At 43.0% G+C, this 22995-nt stretch overlaps 1 protein-coding gene across 1 annotated transcript in view; it reads left to right on the plus strand.

Moving 5' to 3' along the window:
- The window catches only part of LOC142663006 (uncharacterized), a 94805-nt gene that overhangs the window by 28170 nt on the left and 43640 nt on the right, over positions 1-22995 (plus strand). The window contains 6 exon segments of the mRNA XM_075841300.1: positions 5971-6085; positions 6202-6357; positions 7620-7743; positions 8454-8569; positions 8798-8909; positions 18913-20086. Of these exon segments, the coding sequence (XP_075697415.1) occupies positions 6008-6085; positions 6202-6357; positions 7620-7743; positions 8454-8569; positions 8798-8909; positions 18913-20086 (1760 nt within the window). The 5' untranslated portion in view covers positions 5971-6007.

Raw genomic sequence — 22995 nt, forward strand, 5'->3', positions numbered from 1 at the left:
TTACATATACCCTGATGTACTCCTCACAGCTTACATATACCCTGATGTACTCCTCACAGTTTACATATATACTGATGTACTCCTCACATATTACATATACCCTGATGTTCTCCGCACAGATTACCTATACCCTGATCTACTCCTCACAGATTACATATACCCTGATGTACTCCTCACATATTACATGTACCCTGATGTACTCCTCACAGATTACATATTCCCTGATGTACTCCGCACAGCTTACATATACCCTGATGTACTCCTCACAGCTTACATAAACCCTAATGTACTCCTCACAGTTTACATATATACTGATGTACTCCTCACATATTACATATACCCTGATGTACTCCGCACAGTTTACATATACCCTGATGTACTCCTCACATATTACATATACCCTGATGTACTCCTCACATATTACATGTAACCTGATGTACTCCTCACAGATTACATATTCCCTGATGTACTCCGCACAGCTTACATATACCCTGATGTACTCCTCATATATTACATATACCCAGATGTACTCCTCACAGATTACATATACCCTGATGTACTTTTCACATATTACATATACCCTGATGTACTCCTCACATATTACATTTGCCCTGATATACTCCTCACAGGTTACATATACCCTGATGTACTCCTCACAGATTACATATACCCTGATGTACTCCTCACATATTACATTTACCCTGATGTACTCCTCACAGATTACATTTGCCCTGATGTACTCCTCACAGATTACATATACCCTAATGTACTCCTCACAGCTAACATATACCCTGATGTACTCCTCACAGTTTACATTTACCCTGATGTACTCCGCACATATTACATATACCCTGATGTACTCCTCACAGGTTACATATACCCTGATGTACTCCTCACAGATTACATATACCCTGATGTACTCCTCACAGATTACATATACCCTGATGTACTCCTCACATATTACATATACCCTGATGTACTCCTCACATATTACATATACCCTGATGTACTCCGCACAGCTTACATATACCCTGATGTACTCCTCACATATTACATATACCCTGATGTACTCCGCACAGCTTACATATACCCTGATGTACTCTGCACATATTACATATACCATGATGTACTCCTCACATATTACATATACCCTGATGTACTCCTCACATATTACATATACCCTGATGTACTCCTCACAGATTACATATACCCTGATGTACTTCTCACAGATTACATATACCCTGATGTACTCCTCACAGATTACATATACCCTGATGTACTCCTCACAGCTTACATATACCCTGATGTACTCCTCACATGTTACATATATCCTGATGTACTCCGCACAGCTTACATATACCCTGATGTACTCCTCACAGATTACATATATCCTGATATACTCCACACAGCTTACATATACCCTTATGTACTCCTCACATATTACATATACCCTGATGTACTCCGCACAGATTACATATACCCTGATGTACTCCTCACAGATTACATATACCCTGATGTACTCCTCACATATTACATATACCCTGATGTACTCCTCACATATTACATATACCCTTATGTACTCTGCACAGCTTACATATACCCTGATGTACTCCTCACATATTACATATACCCTGATGTACTCCTCACAGTTTACATATACGCTGATGTACTCCTCACATATTACATATACCATGATGTACTCCTCACAAATTACATATACCCTGATGTACTCCTCACAGCTAACATATACCCTGATGTACTCCTCACAGTTTACATATACCCTGATGTACTCCGCACATATTACATATATCCTGATGTACTCCTCACATATTATATATACCCTGATGTACTCCTCACAGATTACATATATCCTGATGTACTCCTCACAGCTTACATATACCCTGATGTACTCCTCACATATTACATATATCCTGATGTACTCCGCACAGCTTACATATATCCTGATGTACTCCACACAGTTTACATATACCCTGATGTACTCCTCACAGATTACATATATCCTGATACACTCCACACAGCTCACATATACCCTGATGTACTCCTCACATATTACATATACCCTGATGTACTCCGCACAGATTACATATGCCATGATGTACTCCTCACATATTACATTTGCCCTGATGTACTCCTCACAGGTTACATATACCCTGATGTACTCCTCACAGATTACATATACCCTGATGTACTCCTCACATATTACATATACCCTGTTGTACTCCTCACAGATTACACTTCCCCTGATGTACTCCTCACAGATTACATATACCCTGATGTACTCCTCACAGCTAACATATACCCTGATGTACTCCTCACATATAACATATATCCTGATGTACTCTGCACAGCTTACATATACCCTGATGTACTCCTTACAGATTACATATACCCTGATTTACTCCGCACATATTACATATACCCTGATGTACTCCGCACAGCTTACATATACCCTGATGTACTCCTCACAGCTTACATATATCCTGATGTACTCCTCACAGTTTACATATATACTGATGTACTCCTCACATATTACATATACCCTGATGTTCTCCGCTCAGATTACCTATACCCTGATGTACTCCTCACAGTTTACATATACCCTGATGTACTCCTCACAGATTACATATCCCCTGATGTACTCCTCACAGTTTACATATACCCTGATCTACTCCTCACATATTACATATACCCTGATGTACTCCTCACAGATTACATATACCCTGATGTACTCGGCACAGCTTACATATTCCCTGATGTACTCCTCACATATTACATATACCCTGATGTACTCCTCACATATTACATATACCCTGATGTACTCCTCACAGATTACATATACCCTGATGTACTCCGCACAGCTTACATATACCCTGATGTACTCCTCACATACTACATATACCCAGATGTACTCTTCACAGATTACATATACCCTGATGTACTTTTCACATATTACATATACCCTGATGTACTCCACACAGATTACATATGCCCTGATGTACTCCTCACAGTTTACATATACCCTGATGTACTCCTCACAGTTTACATATACCCTGATGTACTCCTCACAGTTTACATATACCCTGATGTACTCCTCACAGCTTACATATACCCTGATGTACTCCTCACAGCTTACATATACCCTGATGTACTCCTCACAGTTTACATATATACTGATGTTCTCATCACATATTACATACACCCTGATGTACTCCTCACATATTACATATACCCGGATGTACTCCTCACATATTACATATACCCTGATGTACTCCTCACATATTACATATACCCGGATGTACTCCTCACATATTACATATACCCTGATGTACTCCTCACATATTACATACACCCTGATGTTCTCCGCACAGATTACATATACCCTGATGTACTCCTCACAGATTACATATACCCTGATCTACTCCTCACAGCTTACATATACCCTGATGTACTCCTCACAGGTTACATATACCCTGATGTACTCCTCACAGCTTACATATACCCTGATGTACTCCTCACAGTTTACATATACCCTGATCTACTCCTCACTGATTACATATACCCTCATGTACTCCGTACAGATTACATATACCCTGATTTACTCCTCACATATTGCACATACCCTGATGTACTCTGCACAGATTACATACACCCTGATCTACTCCACACAGATTACATATACCCTGATGTACTCCTCACAGTTTACATATACCCTGATTTACTCCTCACAGATTACATATATCCCCACATAATAAACGAAAATTTGTAAATCCCCAAACAAAACTACTACCGAGCAAAATTGACCTGCCAAAATCCAGATTGCGCTCCCTCCCTTCAGAGCCCTACAGCATGCCCAAACCGTTAGATGTTGTGTCCAGCTTGTGCCATTGAAAAAAAATACCTCAATGTCTAGAACAGAGCCCCTTGAGCACCGTCCTACATTCTGATGTTGGTGGGCTCCGCCCACTGACAGTGGTATAGTTAGGGTGAGGTTCGTGGGGCCATGTTCTAGAGAGAGGTTTGGGGTCCCAGTGGTGCCACCTTCACTCAATGAATCTGCCTCAGAATTCCTTCAGGATTTTTTAGGCAGATTTTGACCTGCCCGCACATATTTGTTCATGTTTTTTTCACAGCATTTTTTGCCCTTCAGGCCATTGAAGCTAATGCAAGGATCGTGGGCAAAAAATGCCTTTAAAAACACTCAGAAACGAGCGCCCCAGGTTTTTTCTGCCTCCCATTGATTGCAATGGGAGTTCAGAGGTGAAAACCGCAGCAAGAAAGGATATGCTGCTTATTTTCCCTGTGAGCGGCTAACAGCCGCCCTGGAAAGAAAAAGCCTCAGCTCCCCAATTGATCTCAATGGAAGGCAATTCCGGTCACTTTTTGGCACTGATTCCGACGCGTTTATCGCATCAAAATCAGCGCCAAAGAAATTCTGTGTGACCTGAACCTAAGGCTTGAATTACAAATGCAGTTTGATGCAGTGTTTTTGAGCCAATGCAAGTAGTGGGTTAATAAGGAATGGGAAGTATAAAGGAAGGACTTTTCCTTCCTGTCGCTTCCCGGCTTTGGCTCAAAAGACTGCACCTAAAACTGCACTAAAAACTGCATGTGTGAATCCAGCCTAGGGCCGGGTCCCCATGTAGCGTAAACGTTGAGGAATTTTTCGCAACGGAATTCTGTGCAGAAATTCTGCAGCATTTACAGTAGCAGCAAAGTGTATGAGATTTAGAAAATCTCATGCCCACGCTGCGGAAAAAATGCAGCAAACAATTTAATAAATTCACCTGCGGTGCGGATATCAAATCCACCGCATGTCAATTAATGCTGCATTTGTGTTGCTTTTCTGTTGCAGGTTTTTTTCAAACAGAATTCAATGGGGATGTAAAACCTGCAACAAATAGCCAAGTGTTGCGACTTTAGCGATTCCGCAAAAATCTGAAAAAAAAGACGCTTACACTTACCACCAGTGCGTTGTCATAGCGATGCTATCTTCTGTTCTTCCAGGCCAGCATCCTGGAATGATGTTTCATCTCATGTGACTGCTGCAGCCAATCACAGACTGCAGCGGTCACATGGGCTGCAGCATCATCCCAGGAGGCTGAACTGCACGTCAACGGAGCGACGCATCACCAAGACTACAGCCAGGGTATATATGAAAGTTATTTGTTTTTTTTCCAAGTGCTCCTTTCTGCAGAGGAAATTACACCCGAAAAACGGCACTACAATCTGAGGTTTTTCGTTTGGAGTGTGCTGCGGGTTCTAGGTTGGATACGCTGCATAATTTTACGCAGTGTATCCGAACAGTTCCAGCCAAGTGCCGCCAAGAAACATTACTGCCAGCAGAGATTACGATAATAATCAGTGGTTCTATGGCCAGGACAAATGGCAGAGGAGAAACCGGTCTAGTGCCTCTAGTGACGGGGAAGTAAAGAATTTTTCAGTTTGTTCCCCAGTGCCAGGAAGGGATTTGTAAAGCCATTTATCCATAGGACATTCAAAGAATTTATTATTATTATTGTGAAGTGAGAAAATTACTTCCAAATAATAATAAATTCCCAAAGTATCATGCAACATTTTCAGGCTTGATCAATATCTGTATCATTGCCTGATATAAATCCTGATTGATTCGGACGTATTAGAGTCTGTGTTACCACATATAGTCAGACCATTAATTCCCCAGCTCAGTACGGTGTCTCCCATGTCATATGGTTTGTGTTCTTTCTTTATATGGTACTGCTATTTAGCTACTATATGGCAAAGGTGTTAAGACGTATGGTTATTTATGCACTGTATGTAAGGACATTGTATAGGACGCCAAACATGAGGAGTCCTTTATATCTGGTGTGTGTATTCTTGTATAACTCCCAATTAGATGGATAATATACTTCATATAGTGTTATTTATAAATGTTATATGATTCGCTCTCCGTTTCCCCACTGGTTCCATAAGCAAGAAAAAATATATTTTCCTGACTGACCACCTAAGGATGGACAAGGACAGAAATGGGATGACTGAGAGAATATTAAACCTCACCCTAGAGATCATCTACCTGCTGACTGGAGAGGTGAGGGATTCTGGGAATTATATCCCATGTCATGACTTGTATCTTAATACATCAAGCACATGACGGGAGAGGTGACGGGAATGTATAAAGTGACATCAATGTCTCTCCATGTACAGGATTACATAGTAGTGAAGAAGAGAACTGAAGAGGGTGAAGGACGGAGCAGGAACCAGGTTCCTATCACGATGTCTCCACCTCAATCACTAATACATGAGAGAGATCAGGAGATCCTGGACCTGACCAACAAGATCACTGAGCTGCTGACTGGAGAGGTGAGGACTGCTCGGAATAACGGGAAGGAGGTGTGTGGATGATGACTATAACCTTGTGTGTGGATGATGACTATAACCTTGTGTGTGGATGCTGACTATAACCTTGTGTGTGGATGATGACTATAACCTTGTGTGTGGATGATGACTATAGTAATGGAAATTCCTCTTAAGGACTCTATTGCTTCCAATTTTGCCCTGGTATACACCACCAAACTAAATAAGGGGAAGAGGTAGAGAAGTGAAGGGCAAGAAGCATAAAGATCAATGGAGTTTTATGGCATGGGTTTCCATGGCCAAGATGCTGCATGCCAGCCTTACAGTACCATGCACAATGCCAAGTTTTGGATGGAGTGATATAGAGCACGCCACCACTGGAGCAGTGGAAACGTGTTCTGTGGAGTGACGAATCACACTTGTGTATTTGGCAGTTTGAAGGACAATTCTGGGTTTTGGGAAAGTCAAATGAGCAGTGTAGCTGAGAATTCAGCACCGGGGTGACATAGAAATCTTACCAGCAGTCTGTGTCTTTCTCACTCTGGTCCTGCCTCCTACCCTGCTCCCCCTCCCCATTGACTTGTAAGGACAGGCAGTGAAAAGACCCTCCCCCCCACACCACCTTCTGCAGTCTGTCAATTCTGTTTTGCTTGACAACAGAGGGTGGACAGAAGACTGCACAAAAGGAGACACCTAGTGGCAGTAACTTCACACAAAATCTTCATGAATAAAACAACTACATTTTAACAGTAAGTAAATTATAAAGGTAATCTACATCAGGTATAATATTAGATTAGCATAAATTGTTTGAAAAGTTAGTGTCCATTTTAAGCCTTATTTATCAAAGGAAAAGTTTAAAAAAAGGCGTACATCAGTGGAGGGAAATATTCAAACAGATCATTCTAAATTCGTCTTTAGGTGCACTTCTCGCCAATTACTCTTTCCAATTCAAGTGGCGCAAAATGCGCCATTAGTAATAAATGTGGGCCATTATGTATAATATAGACATAAGTTAATATATTTAATTAAATAGTTAAATAAAAAAATTACTTATAGATATAACTTGTATTGTCTTCAGATACTAGTTACAGATAAGTAATTTTGTAGATTAGTCGTATATACGAGGCATAATAAAATAATCGTGTGGAGGAAACCACAAAATTATGGGCTGTCGTCATAACCAGGAATGTGCTATTTACACTACGGAAGCCCGGATGGGTCAAAAACCCTTTTTCCGCACTGAATTTTTTTTTTTTTCTGTGTGTCAGGTACATATAAGGTGTCAGGATGTCTCTGTCTATTTCTCCATGGAGGAGTGGGAGTATATAGAAGGACACAAGGATCAGTATGGGGACATCATCATGGAGAACCACCAGACTTCCACATCACCAGGTAAGAGGAGACCTTCCTTTTTTTTTTAACTGCAAAGTTGTGTTCACAAAGCGCAGGTATGGTTAAAACGCACACAAAAAAATTTTGCATCCAGAAACCGCATGCGTTTTTATCGCGATTTGATTCATCGTTGCGAAACTTACTGCAGCCGCAACAAAAAATGGAATCAAATCACGGTTTAAACTAATGGGGTTTATCTATGTGGTTTTCAAATGTGATTATTAACCGCACCTCAACCACAACATCTGAATACGTCCTTATACTTCTCTTTTGGATGCAGCCTTTCTTGTAGCTGAAAAAACTGCACTGTGTGAACATGGCGGAGTAGTTTAAAGATTCACCAAAAAATGGTGATCACGTGTAAATAGTGGCTCAAATTCATTATAATGACATATTTTGCGCCAATGAAATTGAAGAGTGTCGTTGGCAAGAATTATGCCTAATTTCTTCAAAGGCGCACAACTCCTAATAAATCTGGTGGGTTTGGAATTGTCTGATTGAATTACTTTATTTGACTGCTATGAGCTAATCACTAATTTTGCTCTTTTTAATATTTGCCTTTGACAAATGAGGCTAAGAGTATATTTACAGCTTGAGCACGCTCATTTTTCTCACCTGTTTTTTTTTTCCTGCCGTGAGAACACAAATGTTGCAAAATTTTGTGCAATTTTAGACTTTAAAATTTGTGCAATTTCTGTTTGTTCCATCAGTGTGTGTGTCTCCTATAGATGAATCCAGTAAGGAAGAAACACCAGAGAGATATCCCAGTCCTCTATACTCCAAGAATGATCCAGATGAAAAGCAAAATGTCCCACAGGATCATCAGGTAGGTGGAAATACCAAATGTTGTAAATGATCATGTTCAATTTTTAGTTTTTCTTCAAATTCTTAGAGTTGATTAACTAAAATTAGGAGTTTATTAGCTATCTGTTATTAATATAAGCTGCATAATGCGGATGTTGAATATTTTGTTATGAAAGCCGACAGCATTTTTTTAAACGTCTCCAACTTCCTTCCGAATTTTACATAATTTGTCCCATATGTGGCGAATTAGGTTGGAAATCTGTCTGGTATAAAAGTTGAAGACCTAACAGAAGTAGAAGAGATGTATGCGTGTGTAACCCAGATGTGTAAGGAGGAATATTTTCCTACAGATATCAGCACCGGTGAGTGATGACCATTAAATGCTGAACAAAGTGACGTATTTATGTGTTCTGTGACCACAGTAAGCTTTTATTCTATATTTTTCTCTTAGAGAGAAAGTCTTCCCTGTGGGGTCCCTGGACCCATCATCTCCAATTAAGCTCCTATAAGGGCTTATTCAGACGAACGCTAAAATCATCCGTGTGACGGCCTTTTTTTTAACAGCTGTCACACGGCTGCGTGTATTTCTATGGGGTTGTTCACATGGGTGTTGTTTTAACAGACCGTATGAACGGCCCGCAGAAAAAATAGGACGTTTCCTATTTTTGTCTGTTTTTACGGATCCCTCAATAGACTCAAGTCTATGAGGGATCCGTGAAAACGGGTCCTTCACAGATGTAAATCGGCCGTGAAAAAATTCTGTTTTTCAAGGCCGATTTGACACATGTTTGGTGTGTGTGTGGCACTGTCTATAGGGGGTGTGTGTGGCACTATCTACAAGGGGGTGTGTGGCATTACCTACAGAGGGCACTGGTATTATCTAGAGGGGGTGTGGTATTATCTACAGAGGGCACTATGGCACTATCTAAAGAGGGCACTGGCATTATCTAGGGGAGTTTGGCATTATCTACAGAGGGCACTGTGGCACTAGCCTTCAAGGCTTATACAGGTGGATTTTCTGCCGGTAACCAGCGCTGATCGGCGCTTGTTCAGCTCCATTTATGTGGAGCAAATCAATTCTGTATGTGACCGAACGATTGTTAGTGCTATTGTTCTGTGGAGACCATGCCGACAACAGATTTGTATGCCTGTATAAAAGATGCGATCAGCCGACAATAGAACATTCGCTCGTTAGTCGGCTGGTCTTTTATAAGGGGTAAGGATCTTTCCAGAGGTCGGTATTTTGCCCAATCAACCCGTGTTAAAGGACCTTTAGACTCCTGCTCTTCATCTCATATCTTGTCAGAACATTCTACCTTATCATAGAATATTAAGAGACACACGGGGGCAGACATAAAAATAATTTAATAGAGACACCCTTCTAGTAGCGCGTGGGACCTCCTTTAGCCTTAAAGAGGCTCTGTCACCAGTTTATATGTGCCTACCTATCTCCTATCTAATCTGATCGGCGCTGTACTGTAGATAACAGTGGTTTTTATTTTTGAGCAAGTAATGAGCAATTTTAGATTTATGCTAATTAGTTCTTAATGACCAACTGGGCATTTTTTTACTTTTTAACAAGTGGGCGTTGTGGAGAGAAGTGTATGACACTGACCAATCAGTGACCAATCAGCGTTCTACACTTCTCTCCATTCATGCCCACTTGTTCCACTGCACAGTGTGATGTCGCGAGATCATGCTGTGACAGGGCTTCCTCCCACAGGTTCTTTACCGAAGCGATCGAAAAGTCAACAGACATCGCTTCCAGCCGTGCCAGGACGTTTATCCAAATCTGCATCGGCTGGAGGCAATGTCTGTTGACTCTTCCATGGCTCCGGTGAAGAACCTGTGGGAGGAAGTCCCGTCATAGTGTGATCTCGCGAGATCACGCTGTGCAGTGAAACAAGTGGGCATGAATGAAAAGAAGTGTATGACGCTAGTTGGTCAGCATCATACACTTCTCTTTACAATGCCCACTTGGTAAAAAGTTAAAAAGCGCCCAGTTCGTCTTTAAGAACTAATTAACATAAATCTAAAATTGTTCATAACTTGCTCAAAAATGATTGTTTTTCAAAATAAAAAACACTATTGTTATCTATATTACAGCGCCGATCAGATTAGGTAGGAGATAGGGCACTTATAATCTGGTGACAGAGCCTCTTTAAGAACCGCAGCAGTTTGTTGTGGCATAGATTCCACTAGAAGTTGAAATAGTTCTGCAGTGTATGTGCCCATACGGACAGGATAGCTTCTCGCTTGCTGCTAAAGTGTCCTCTTGGGGGTAAACAGCTGCCGTGAAGGGATGATCTTGTTCTGCCACAATGTTTAGGTAAGACCTAATGTTCAAACGTCCCTCAGAGGACCCAGGGTGCGCCAAGAAAACATTCCCCACACTATAAGGCCAGATTCAGATGAACGTGTGCGTTTTGCGCGCGCAAAAGGCACTTGACAGCTCTGTGTGCCCTGTTCATATGGAATGCGCGGCTGCGTGCTTTTCGCGCAGCCGCCATCATTATGACACTCCGTTTGGATGTTCGTAAACAGAAATGCACGTGGTGCTTTTCTGTTTACATTCATTCTTTTACTGCTGTTGCGCGAATAACGCTTGTCCCATGGAAGTGCTTCCATGGGGCATGTGTGATTTTCACGCACCCATTGACTTCAATGGGTGTGCGTGATGCGCGAAAAACGCAGAAATATAGAACATGTCGCAACTTTTACGCAGCGGACTCACGCTGCGCAAAACTCACGGACAGTCTGCACTGCCCCATAGACTTGCATAGGTCCGTGCGACCCGCGTGAAAACCATGCGGGCTGCACGGACGCAAATCACGTTCGTGTGAATCCGCCCTTAGACCATCTCCACCATCCTGAACTGTTGACACCTGACAGGAAGAGTTTATCAATTCATGCTATTTGTGCTAAATTTTGATCCATTAGCATGGTGCTACAGAAATCTGGATTCTTGTGATGATTCACTTCTCAATAATCCAATTTTTGCTCTGTTTTGCCCACTGGAGTCTCCCCTTTCTGTTTCCCAATGGCACTCGAACGGGTCATCTGCTGTTATAGCCAATCTATGCTAAGGAACAACGAGTTGTGCTTTTGGACATATTCGTGGGAGCAGGAGCGTTGTATTTGCTGCAATTTGCTTGACTGTGCACCACCTGAACGATTCTTGACAACCTCATTGGACCCCTTTCGTAGACAAGTTGTTGATGTCCAGAAGATCTCCTTTAGCTGAATCTTTTTGCTCGATCACACCATTCCCGGTAAACTTTCGACACCGTTGCACGAGAAAAATCCGCTATGTTGGCAGTTCTTGAAATACCGGCCCCGGATAGTCTAACCCCAATTTTCATGCCTCTTTCGACGTCACTCAGGTCACCCGTTTTTTCAATTCTAATGTGGATTTACGCTCAAACTGATCCACAGAAAACTTGGTTACTTGTCTAATTTCCATACATGGAAGTTCTAGTCGTGAAAGGGCAGGTATCGATATTATAGTGGCCATTCAGTGTATGTAATAGTATTTGCTATAGTATATCTATAAAAGTTTCTACTTTAGTATCTACAGTAATGTGAAAAAGTAATGACACCCTAACATATGTGGACATAACACTATTAAATCTTCATTCAACAGTAAATATAAAGGTGATGTAATTTAACAAAAGAAAAACCAAAATTGACTTTGGAGTGTCTCTCTAATAAGAACATTTGTGAGGTCAGGCACTGATGTTGGACAAAAAGGTCTGGCTCACTGTTGGCATACCAATTCATGGAACGACGTTAGCAGCAGATACTTTAAATATTGTAAGTTGCAAGCTGGGCCTCCAAATCGGACTTGTTTATTCAACACATTCCACTGATGCTCAATCAGATTTCAAAATTATGCTATAGCAACACAGGGTGGATTTAACCCCTTAACGCATTGTCAGGTGGATGCAACTGCGGCATCTAAGGCGTTAGAGGGGGACGGCACCCTCCGACAGCCCATTGGCTCTCCGCGATGCGCCGATGGTTGTGATGGGAGCAGGGGCGTAGCTAGGGGGGGCAGGCGGGGCATGTGCCCCGGGCGCAACCTGGAGGATACGGATAGGGGGGCGCCGAAGAGCAGCTGATCGCTGCAGACAGGCGCCCCGTATGTGGGACACCTGCAGCAGCTTAGGAAGAGCCAGGACATTACGGCGTTCTGACTGGGGTCTGTGACGGCCAGGGAGTGGACCAGTCCAGTCACCTGACCTCACGTCAGTGACATGAGGTCAGATGACTCAGGTCAGGGGACAGGTCCACTCCCGTGCTGCAGCCTCCCTGCATCTGCCTCTGCTCTATGCTCTGCCGAGAACCAGAGAGGAAGCTCCACCCACAGCCCGTCCTGACCTGTCAGCAAGGAGACATGGTGAGTGTCTGTGTGTATATGTGTGTGTCTCTGTGTTTGTATGTGTATATGTTACAGTGTGTGTGTGTGTGTGTGTGTGTGTGTGTGTGTGTCTCTGCATGTGTTTGTCTCTTACATCTACTACAGATAATGTAGTAGCTGTTGCCTGCAGTCCTATGTAACACCACAGATAACACATTGTGCTTAATTACAATCTCAGCTCTGCTACAATGTGTTATCTATGGTGTTACATAGGACTGCAGGCAACAGCTACTACATTATCTGTACTCAGAGAGTTATCACTGTGGTGTTACATAGGACTGCAGGTAACACTACTACATTATCAGTGCTGTGTACATATGTGCCTGTGTGCGTATATATGGGTCTGTTTGTGAATGTGTCTTTGTGCTTGTATATTTGTGCCTTTTATGTAATTGTATATGTTCCTGTCTGTGTATTTATCTGCTGGTGTATGAGTGTGTGTGTGTGTGTGTGTGTGTGTGTGTGTGTGTGTGTGTGTGTATATGAGTCTGTACGTCTATATATTTGCCTGTATGTATATATTCCAGAATGTGTGTATGTATATTTGCCTGTATGTCTAAATATGTATGTACAGTATATATGTTCCAGCGTGTCCATATATGTGGTTAATTTTTGGTTTGTGTAGGGGGCGGCAATAGAGAGTCCCACACAGGGCGCCATCCAAACTAAGGCCGGCCCTGGCTGTCACCGACCCTAGTCAGAAGGAACTCCGCCGCCGCCTGCGCCGCATGACCTCCTCGGCTCCTCCGGTAAGTCACACCAGGCAGAGCGGAGAGTGGTAGCGGTAGGCTACTCCTCACCGGTCTGTTCACAGTGTGGCACTATTAAAAGGGGTGGGAGTGTGGCGCTATTTACAAAGGGGCAGCGGGCTGTGTGTGGCACTATTTACAAGGGGGGCTGTGTGTGGCACTATTTACAAGGGGGGCTGTGTGTGGCACTATCTACAGGGGGCTGTGTGTGGCACTATCTACAGGTGGCTGTGTGTGGCACTATCTACAAGAGAGGGGCTGTGTGGCTCTATCTACAGGGGGCTGTGTGTGGCCTCTTTAATTTATTTTCTTTTAATTTATTTTTATGTTAATTACATTATAGAACTATATCGCTTGTAAAATGTAGAAATGCTTTTATACTCAAGTTACATTAAAAAAATTGTGAACAAAAAATTACATCTCATTGATTGGTAGGGAAAGAAAACATGGCGAGGCGGAAGGAGATGTCGGGAAATAAGTTGGGGGGGGGGCGACAATCTGAATCTTTGCCCCGGGTGCAGGAGAACCTAGCTACGCCTCTGGATGGGAGCCTAATAAAGGCCCCCAGGTCTATCATCTTTGTGCTCCTATTAAGCCCTGCCGGAGAAGCCTGTCAAAATAACGATATACTGCAATATATCACTATTGCAGTATATAGTGCAAGTGAACCAACGATCACTGGTTCGACTCCCCTAGAGGACTAATAAAGGAAAAGTAAAAAAAAAAAAATTAAAACAATTTTTTTATTAATGTCCCAAAAAAAAAATACTACAAGTTAAGAAAAAAAACCTTTTAAAGTAATGTGGAAAAAAAATTTACATAACCGGTATCGCTGCTTCCGTAGAAGTCTTAGCAATTACAACATAATGTTATTTAACCCACACGGCGAACGATGTAAAAAAAAAAAGTGTACAAAGTTACATGTACCCCAAAATTGTACCAATAAAAACTACAGCTCGTCCCGCAAAAAATAAGCGCTCATACCGCTCAATCGACGGAAAGAAAAAAGTTATGGCTCTCAGAATGTGGCGACACTAATCTAATTTTTCTTTTTAACAAATCGTTTTTTTATTTTAAAAAAAACAGTAAAATATAAGAAAAACTACATAAGTTTGATATTGGCGTAATTGTGTCAACCCGTAGAAGAAAGTTAACATATCGTTTTTACTGCACGATGAACGCCATCGAAACCAAATTTTTAAAAAAACCTGGCGCTGACGGTCTGGCTGTCCTCCCGGTGTTTGTTTACATGCAGGCAGCATGTGATCACTGAAGCATTTCATAGGGCTTTGGCTTCAAGCACATGGCCGTAGCCAGTGGCGTAGCTATAGGGGTTGCAGTTGCGACGGGCCCCTAAACCTGGGGGGCCCACAGGCCCCCATTGCCATACCACATGCTTGTTAAATAAATCTTCTGTGCCATGAAGCCGGCACTTCCTGGTTACGGTCACATGGTACACTTAGTGTACCATGTGACCGTGTTGTCACGAGACACGTCTTCCAGCCATGTATTGTGTTGTGTTGTATTGTGTTGCCTTGTAATGTATTGTGTTGTATTGTGCTGTTTGCAGTGGAGAGAGGAGACGGGGCCCGTTAAATTACACCCCCCCCCTCCTCTCTCCAAACTGCACAATACAACACAATACGTTACACACTGTTGGTCGCGTCCCCCTGGGGATTCGTGTGAGGAGAGGGGAGGGCCTGTTAAATTACAGCTCCCCCTCCTCTCTCCACCGCAAATTGCACAATACAACACAATACATTACACACTGTAGGTCGCGTCCCCCTGGGGATTCGTGTGAAGACCTCCGGGGGTCGCGAGTCACTCACTGAGGTCCCGGTTCCATTCAATGCTGGAGCAAGGAGCTGACGTCTCCTTGATCAAGCATTCACTGTGCCCTGAGCGGCTCGGCGCAGGCTGGCAGGATGTAGCGACATCATCGCACCTGTCTGCGTTGAATCACTCATAGCACACACCGGAGGAGGCGAAGGATCCTCCACCCGGCGTGGGAACGAGGATAGGTAAGTAATTATGCTATTTTTCTATTATGCACATATGGGGGCATTATACTGTGTGGGGGGGCATTATACTGCATGGGGGGTTGATATGGCATGGGGGCTGATAAGATGGGGAGGCATTATACTGCATGAGGGCTGATATGGGGGAATGATACTGTATGGGGGCTGATATGGGGGCCATTATACTGCTTGGGGGCAGATATGGGGTAATTATACTATATGGGGGGCATTATACTGCATGGTGGCTGATATGGGGAATTATACTATATGGGGGCCTGATATGGAGGGGATTATACTGTATGGGTAGCTCATATGGGGGCATTATACTGTAAGGGGAGCTCATATGGGGGGCATTTTACTGTATGGGGAGCTCATATGGGGGCATTATACTGTATGGGGAGCTCATATGGAGGCATTATACTGTATGGCAGCTGATATGGAGGGGCATTATACTGTATGGGGAGCTCATATGGGGGGCATTATACTGTATGGGAAGCTCATATGGGGGGCATTATACGGTATAGGAAGCTCATATGGGGGCATTGTACTGTATGGGGAGCTCATATGGGGGCATTTTACTGTATGGGGAGCTGATATGGGGGCATTATACTGTATGGGGAGCTGAAATGGGGGCATTATACTGTATGGGGAGCTGATATGGGGGTCATTATTCTGTATGGGGCTGATATGGGGGCACTATACTGTGAGGGCTGATATGGGGAGCATTATACGGTATGGGGCTGTTATGGGGGGGCATTATACGTTATTGGGCATTATACTGTGTGGGGGCAGCTATGGGACAATTATACTGTGTGGGGGCATGATACTATGGGGGCTGTGGGGCAAGGCGTCTGGGCATAGGCGCGCGCAGAGGTCTGATGATGATGGTGGTGTTGGGGAAAGGTAGGGGGGCCCAAGCTGAATTCTTGCACCCGGGCCCATGAGCCTTTAGCTACTCCTCTGGCGGTAGCCGTGTGCATGGTCCGTGATTAAGGGCACGGACGGCCACGGACAGTCCGCATTTGCGGTCCGTGCTCCCATTATCAAGTATAGGAGCACGGACTGCAAATTAAAAAAATAGGACATGTCCTGTTTTTTGCGGGTCATTTCGAAAGGCCGGACGCTTACCCGAAAATACATGGGAAGGTGTCTGTGGGCCATAGAAATGAATGAACCTGTATTTTTATCCACAATTACGGATACAAATTACGGTCGTGTGCATGGGGCCTTAGCCGGGAGGTGTTTGTATTCCTGGCAAGAAGGCTCAGCAATGGCCGCCATGATGATAAGAATGAGTTAAGTCACCGTTGAGCCATCTGATTATCAATCTTATCATTAAAACAAACATTACATCGGATGATTTTATTGCTTATCATGCTATGTTCCCAATATTGTAAAAACTATAATACAAGTATAATGTACAACAGAAGAATCAAAGCTACCCGCATACATTACAGTCTATCTGCCAACCATATAAGTGCACTTAAATCCAGCGATTTACAGGTGACTCACTGGTTGTTGTCGTCGTCTACTTTCCCTATTCTCCTCCATCTTGCTGAGACTGTTATGTAGACTTCTTCCAACTATAAGTCTCTGCAAAATTTCCTGCCCCAGACATCTTTTTTGTTTCTCGCTTTCCCAGCACCCTTGCCACCTCTACACAAACTCTCCATCCATTGTGCCCCAGATGTTAATAGCACCCCCTTGGTTCTGCACACCCTAATAGTGCCCCTTTTAGGCCCCACCCAGTAATGGTGCTCCTCTTCGTGCCCCACACAGTAGTAAAGTATATACGTATGTGTAATATCAATTGATGCTCAGCATCGGTACAATTTATATGGTATCTATATTAAGATAATGCTGTGTGTTAATACTGTTGCGGCCTACATGTGAGGAGTTAATCGCTATCAATCAGTATACAATGAGAATTATGCCCCATTTAGTAATAATGTTCCCATTGTGCCCCTACACAGTAATGCCTCCCTTTTTTTCCCCCTACAGTAGTAATCTTCGCCCTTTGTGCCCCTTCAGTAGTCATTTTCCTCCTTTGTGGCCACACACAGTTGCAGTATCTATTTTGTAAACTCCCCTATTATTAGTGCCACTTTGTGCCCCAAAAAAATTATTCTCACTTAACCCCTACAACAAGCTGGGGCTTTTTCCTGTCTGTGTCGTCATCGGCCCAATGCAGGCAATGGGATGCAGTGAAGCCTTCCCACTGGCCCATTGACATCCTCAGCGTGCTCCCGGTAGCTCGTAGGACGCAGGCCTGAACTAGGCTGTGGCGGGGCAGTGCTCAAATAGCAGATACAGTTGAAAATGGTGCGAGACCTGGGCTAGCAATGCCACTGTCTGCTCTACACTGAGAACAATTAAATAAACATTTTCATCATGCTCCCCAACTTCAATCAAATGTTGTTCGCTGAAAGCTAAGGCTGGGTTCACACGACCTATTTTCAGGCGTAAACGAGGCGTATTATGCCTCGTTTTTCGCCTGAAAATAGGGCTACAATACGTCGGCAAACATCTGCCCATTCATTTGAATGGGTTTGCCGACGTATTGTGCAGACGACCTGTAATTTACGAGTCGTCGTTTGACAGCTGTCAAACGACGACGCATAAATTGACTGCCTCGGCAAAGAAGTGCAGGGCACTTCTTTGCCAAGTAATTTGAGCCATTCTTCATTGAACTCAATGAAGAGCAGCTCAAGATATACGAGCGTCACAGACGCCTCGTATATTACGAGGAGGAGCATTTACGGCTGAAACGACGCAGCTGTTTTCTACTGAAAACAGGCTGTCATTTCAGCCGTAAATGACAGCTAGCGTGTGAACATACCCTAAGATTCTGGTCCTTAAAGTGATGCCACACCCAAAGCTCTAGCCCTTGAGTTATAGCCATGATAATAATTTAAAGGCATAACATATTACATATGTCATTGGCAGTTAAAGGGTTATTGCTGGTATGTAGGTGCTGTTAGCTATACTGTTTTATTGACATACATCTTTAATTATTGAATGTTTAACAGCAGACATAGAGACCTTATCTTTATTTAAAATTTTATTTTGGATCATGTTTTAGTCATTGTATGGGAAGCTTCATGAAGGAATTTTTTTAAATATCTAGTTTATTGGGTTTTGCAAAAGATTAATTAAAACCACTATCTATTTCCCACAGATAAATGCACCAAAAACATTGTGGAAAATCTCCTCCTTTTACCCCCAGAATATGAAGTAAATTGTATCAATATCACAAAAGAACATATCACAACTCTTACCACAAATATACCCTCCATCCTTCACAGCGGAGATCCATCTACTGATCCCATTAATCACAAAGATTTTTTATCTGGTCAATCACAAATTGTTGTACATCTTACAGGAGATACAGGGGATAAAATATTTCCATGTTCTGAATGTGGGAAACATTTTAAAAAGAAATCTTTTCTTTCTAGACATGAAAGAATTCACAGAGATGAGAGGCCATATTCATGTACCGAATGTGGGAAAAGTTTTCGCCGTAAACCAGATCTCATTGTACATCAAAGAAGGCACAGAGGGGAGAATCTGTTTTCATGTCCAGAATGTGACAGAGGTTTTAAACAGAAATCAGATTTCATTATGCATCAAAGAACTCACACAGGAGAGAACCCATATCCATGTTCAGAATGTGGGAAATGTTTTTCAAGGAAATCGCGTCTTATTGAACATCTGAGAACTCACACAGGGGAGAAGCCATTTTCATGTCCAGAATGTGGGAAATTTTTTAGCAATAAGTCCTATGTTGTTAATCATCAGTTGATCCACACAGGGGAGAAGCCATTTTCATGTTCTGAGTGTGGGAAATGTTTTACAAGGAAATCCTATCTTATTGAACATTGTATAACGCACACAGGTGAGAAGCCATTTTCATGTTCTGAGTGTGGTAAATGTTTTACTAGAAAATCAAGTGTTATTGAACATCTGAGAATTCACACAGGAGAAAAGCCATTTACATGTCCAGACTGTGGGAAATGTTTTAGCCAGAGGTCCGATCTTGTTAAACATCAGAGAATTCACACTGGGGAGAAACCATATTCATGTTCAGAATGTGGGAAATGTTTTAGCTACAAGTCAGATCTTGTAAAACATCACAGAATTCACACAGGGGAGAAACCATTTTCATGTCAAGACTGTGGGAAATGTTTTAGCCATAAGTCCGATCTTATTAAACATTGGGTAATCCATACGGGGGAAAAGCCATATCCGTGTTCAGAATGTGAAAAATGTTATAAGCATAGATCTGCTCTTGCTCAGCATAAGAAGCGAAACCATTTTACTTTTCAAACTGTAGCAAATATTTTACCTCAGATGTAGTGTTTCAGGGAAAACAACTGGATTAAACAACTTTATCAGAATAATTTTTTTTATCATGACATTTTTTTTCAAAATCACTCACAGACTATTTTTACCAAAACATCTCTTATAGTCCCCACTACATTGAGCAGTCCAAAGCTAAGCTGCCAAATGGTAGCCAGCTCTCTGCACAGTTCCAGACACTGTGCCACATTCCACCATGTCATCAGGGACTCCTGGTCCCTTTTACGCTTTATGGCAAGAGATGGCATCCAAATTCACTAGCCAGCTTTTAATGCCTCTCCATCCTGGCAAAAAAAGCTGTAGGGAGTAAAGCAGCACAAGTCCCGATAAACAGGATGGTGTGTTGCTGTCCTGTATTGGATAAACCACAGCCGATCATCTACAATCATTCCACCAGTGTTCGGACAACAGCACACATATCTCCATTCTCCAATAGTATCCAGTAAACGAATATTTATTCATCAAACATCGAGTAAAAATAGCAGTGCTTTGACCTAGTTGTATGTGTAGGGTCTTGACAAAAAATGGTGGAAAGTTGCATCCTGGCAGTCCTCAAAACCCTGGAAGCGTGCTGTCCTTTCACACAGGCACACCACAGAGCAGAGCTCCATATTTTCGGCACACTCACCGCTTTTGTTTCTATGGATCCCCCAACTGAGTCCCGCATTGGGGGGGGGGGGGACTCTACTAAAATAACAGTGCCACATCTTCCAGGCAAGGCTTCAGGAGCATTAAACAGGGTTCTTCTATTCTCCCACCCTTGAGATGGGATACTGAGAGCGATCTACCTCTGCGCAATAGAACTTATCGATGTACACTCTTTCCCGACTCACCCCTTTAACTCTTACTCTAGCTGTTGGATGTCTTTCCTTGGACCACTTTTGGTAGGTACAAACGATTGCATACTGGATACGCCCCACAAGACCTGCTGTTTTGGTCCTTGTCAAAGTCACTCAGATCCTTATGCTTACTCATTTTTACAATAAATTAATTTCAAAAACTGACTGTTCACTTGCTGTCTAAAATATTTACCCCCCTGTTATTTACTTAACTTGTCAGTGGTTTTAATGTTTATGGATTATCAGTGTATATAGCAAATGTAAAAATCAATCAGGCCGAGGTGTATTTAATCAGAATTAAAACAGACACATAAAAATTATTTCAAGGAATTAAAAAGAAATAGAAAACACTGATCCTACAAGTTCAATCAAAAGACAAAATCCAATTTTTCATTAACCCCCTAACAGTCACATTATGATTGGAAAACTCCTTCCAGAAATTGTACTTTATTTTAATGTAGATTTTAAATTTGTCTCAAGTAAATATAGTTGGCGCATTACTCATGTTCCTTAAAGAGGCTCTGTCACCAGATTTTGCAACCCCTATCTGCTATTGCAGCAGATAGGCGCTGCAATGTAGAGTACAGTAACGTTTTTATTTTTAAAAAACGAGCATTTTTGACCAAGTTATGACCATTTTTGTAGTTATGCAAATGAGGCTTGCAAAAGTCCAAGTGGGTGTGTTTAAAAGTAAAAGTCCAAGTGGGCGTGTATTAGGTGCGTACATCGGGGCGTTTTTAATACTTTTACTAGCTGGGCGCTCTGAAGAGAAGTAACATCCTCTACTCTTCAGAACGCCCAGCTTCTGACAGTGCAGATCTGTGACGTCACTCACAGGTCCTGCATCGTGACGGCCACATCGGCACCAGAGGCTACAGTTTATTCTGCAGCAGCATCAGCGTTTGCAGGTAAGTCGATCTTACCTGCAAACGCTGATGCTGCTGCAGAATCAACTGTAGCCTCTGGTGCCGATGTGGCCGTCACGATGCAGGACCTGTGAGTGACGTCACAGATCTGCACTGTCAGAAGCTGGGCGTTCTGAAGAGTAGAGGATGTTACTTCTCTTCAGAGCGCCCAGCTAGTAAAAGTATTAAAAACGCCCCGATGTACGCACCTAATACACGCCCACTTGGACTTTTACTTTTAAACACACCCACTTGGACTTTTGCAAGCCTCATTTGCATAACTACAAAAATGGTCATAACTTGGCCAAAAATGCTCGTTTTTTAAAAATAAAAACGTTACTGTAATCTACATTGCAGCGCCTATCTGCTGCAATAGCAGATAGGGGTTGCAAAATCTGGTGACAGAGCCTCTTTAAGTGCAGTTTGACCCATTAAAGACGTAACTAATTTTAGTAAATATTTTTCTTACTCGTGTATCAGCGGTCAAAACTTTTTAATTTTTTCTTCAATATTGCTGTATTTTGCAGGATGCATTGTGTAGCGTCCATGGCCGTGGGCCATCGGGTTTACTCACCTCCCGACGCCCGCAGCCATGGATCTGTGAGCGCTGGTTCCCATCTCCTTCCTAGGAGACGCCAGCGCTCACTTCCGCTCCGTTCGGCTGTGTCCCATAGGGTTCCTGGTCTATAAGAAGGCCCCTGGCCTTCTAATCCTTGCCTGAGCGTTGTTAGTTTTCCCAGTCTGTCTTGCAAATGGTCCCTTAGTGTTTCCCGTTCCTGCTGTGACCCGTGCCTTGTTCCCCGTTCCTGTTTCCCGTGCTGTTCCTTAGTATCAAGTCGTGCCACGTCCTGTGTCATCTGCCACGTCCGGAGGAATCCGCCACGTCCTGTGTCATCTGCCACGTCCGGAGGAATCCGCCACGTCTTGTGTCATCTGCCACGTCCTGAGGAATCCGCCACGTCCTGTGTCATCTGCCATGTCCGGAGGAATCCGACACGTCCTGTGTCATCTGCCACGTCTGGAGGAATCCGCCACGTCCTGTGTCATCTGCCACGTCCGGAGGAATCCGCCACGTCTGGCGCAACTTGCGGCTCCTGTGTCATCCGCCACGTTTGGCGCTATCTGCTGCATTCATCTCCATCTGTGCCAGAGCTTCGG

The sequence above is a fragment of the Rhinoderma darwinii genome, chromosome 11 (assembly GCF_050947455.1).
Source record: "Rhinoderma darwinii isolate aRhiDar2 chromosome 11, aRhiDar2.hap1, whole genome shotgun sequence".
Taxonomy (NCBI): domain Eukaryota; kingdom Metazoa; phylum Chordata; class Amphibia; order Anura; family Rhinodermatidae; genus Rhinoderma; species Rhinoderma darwinii.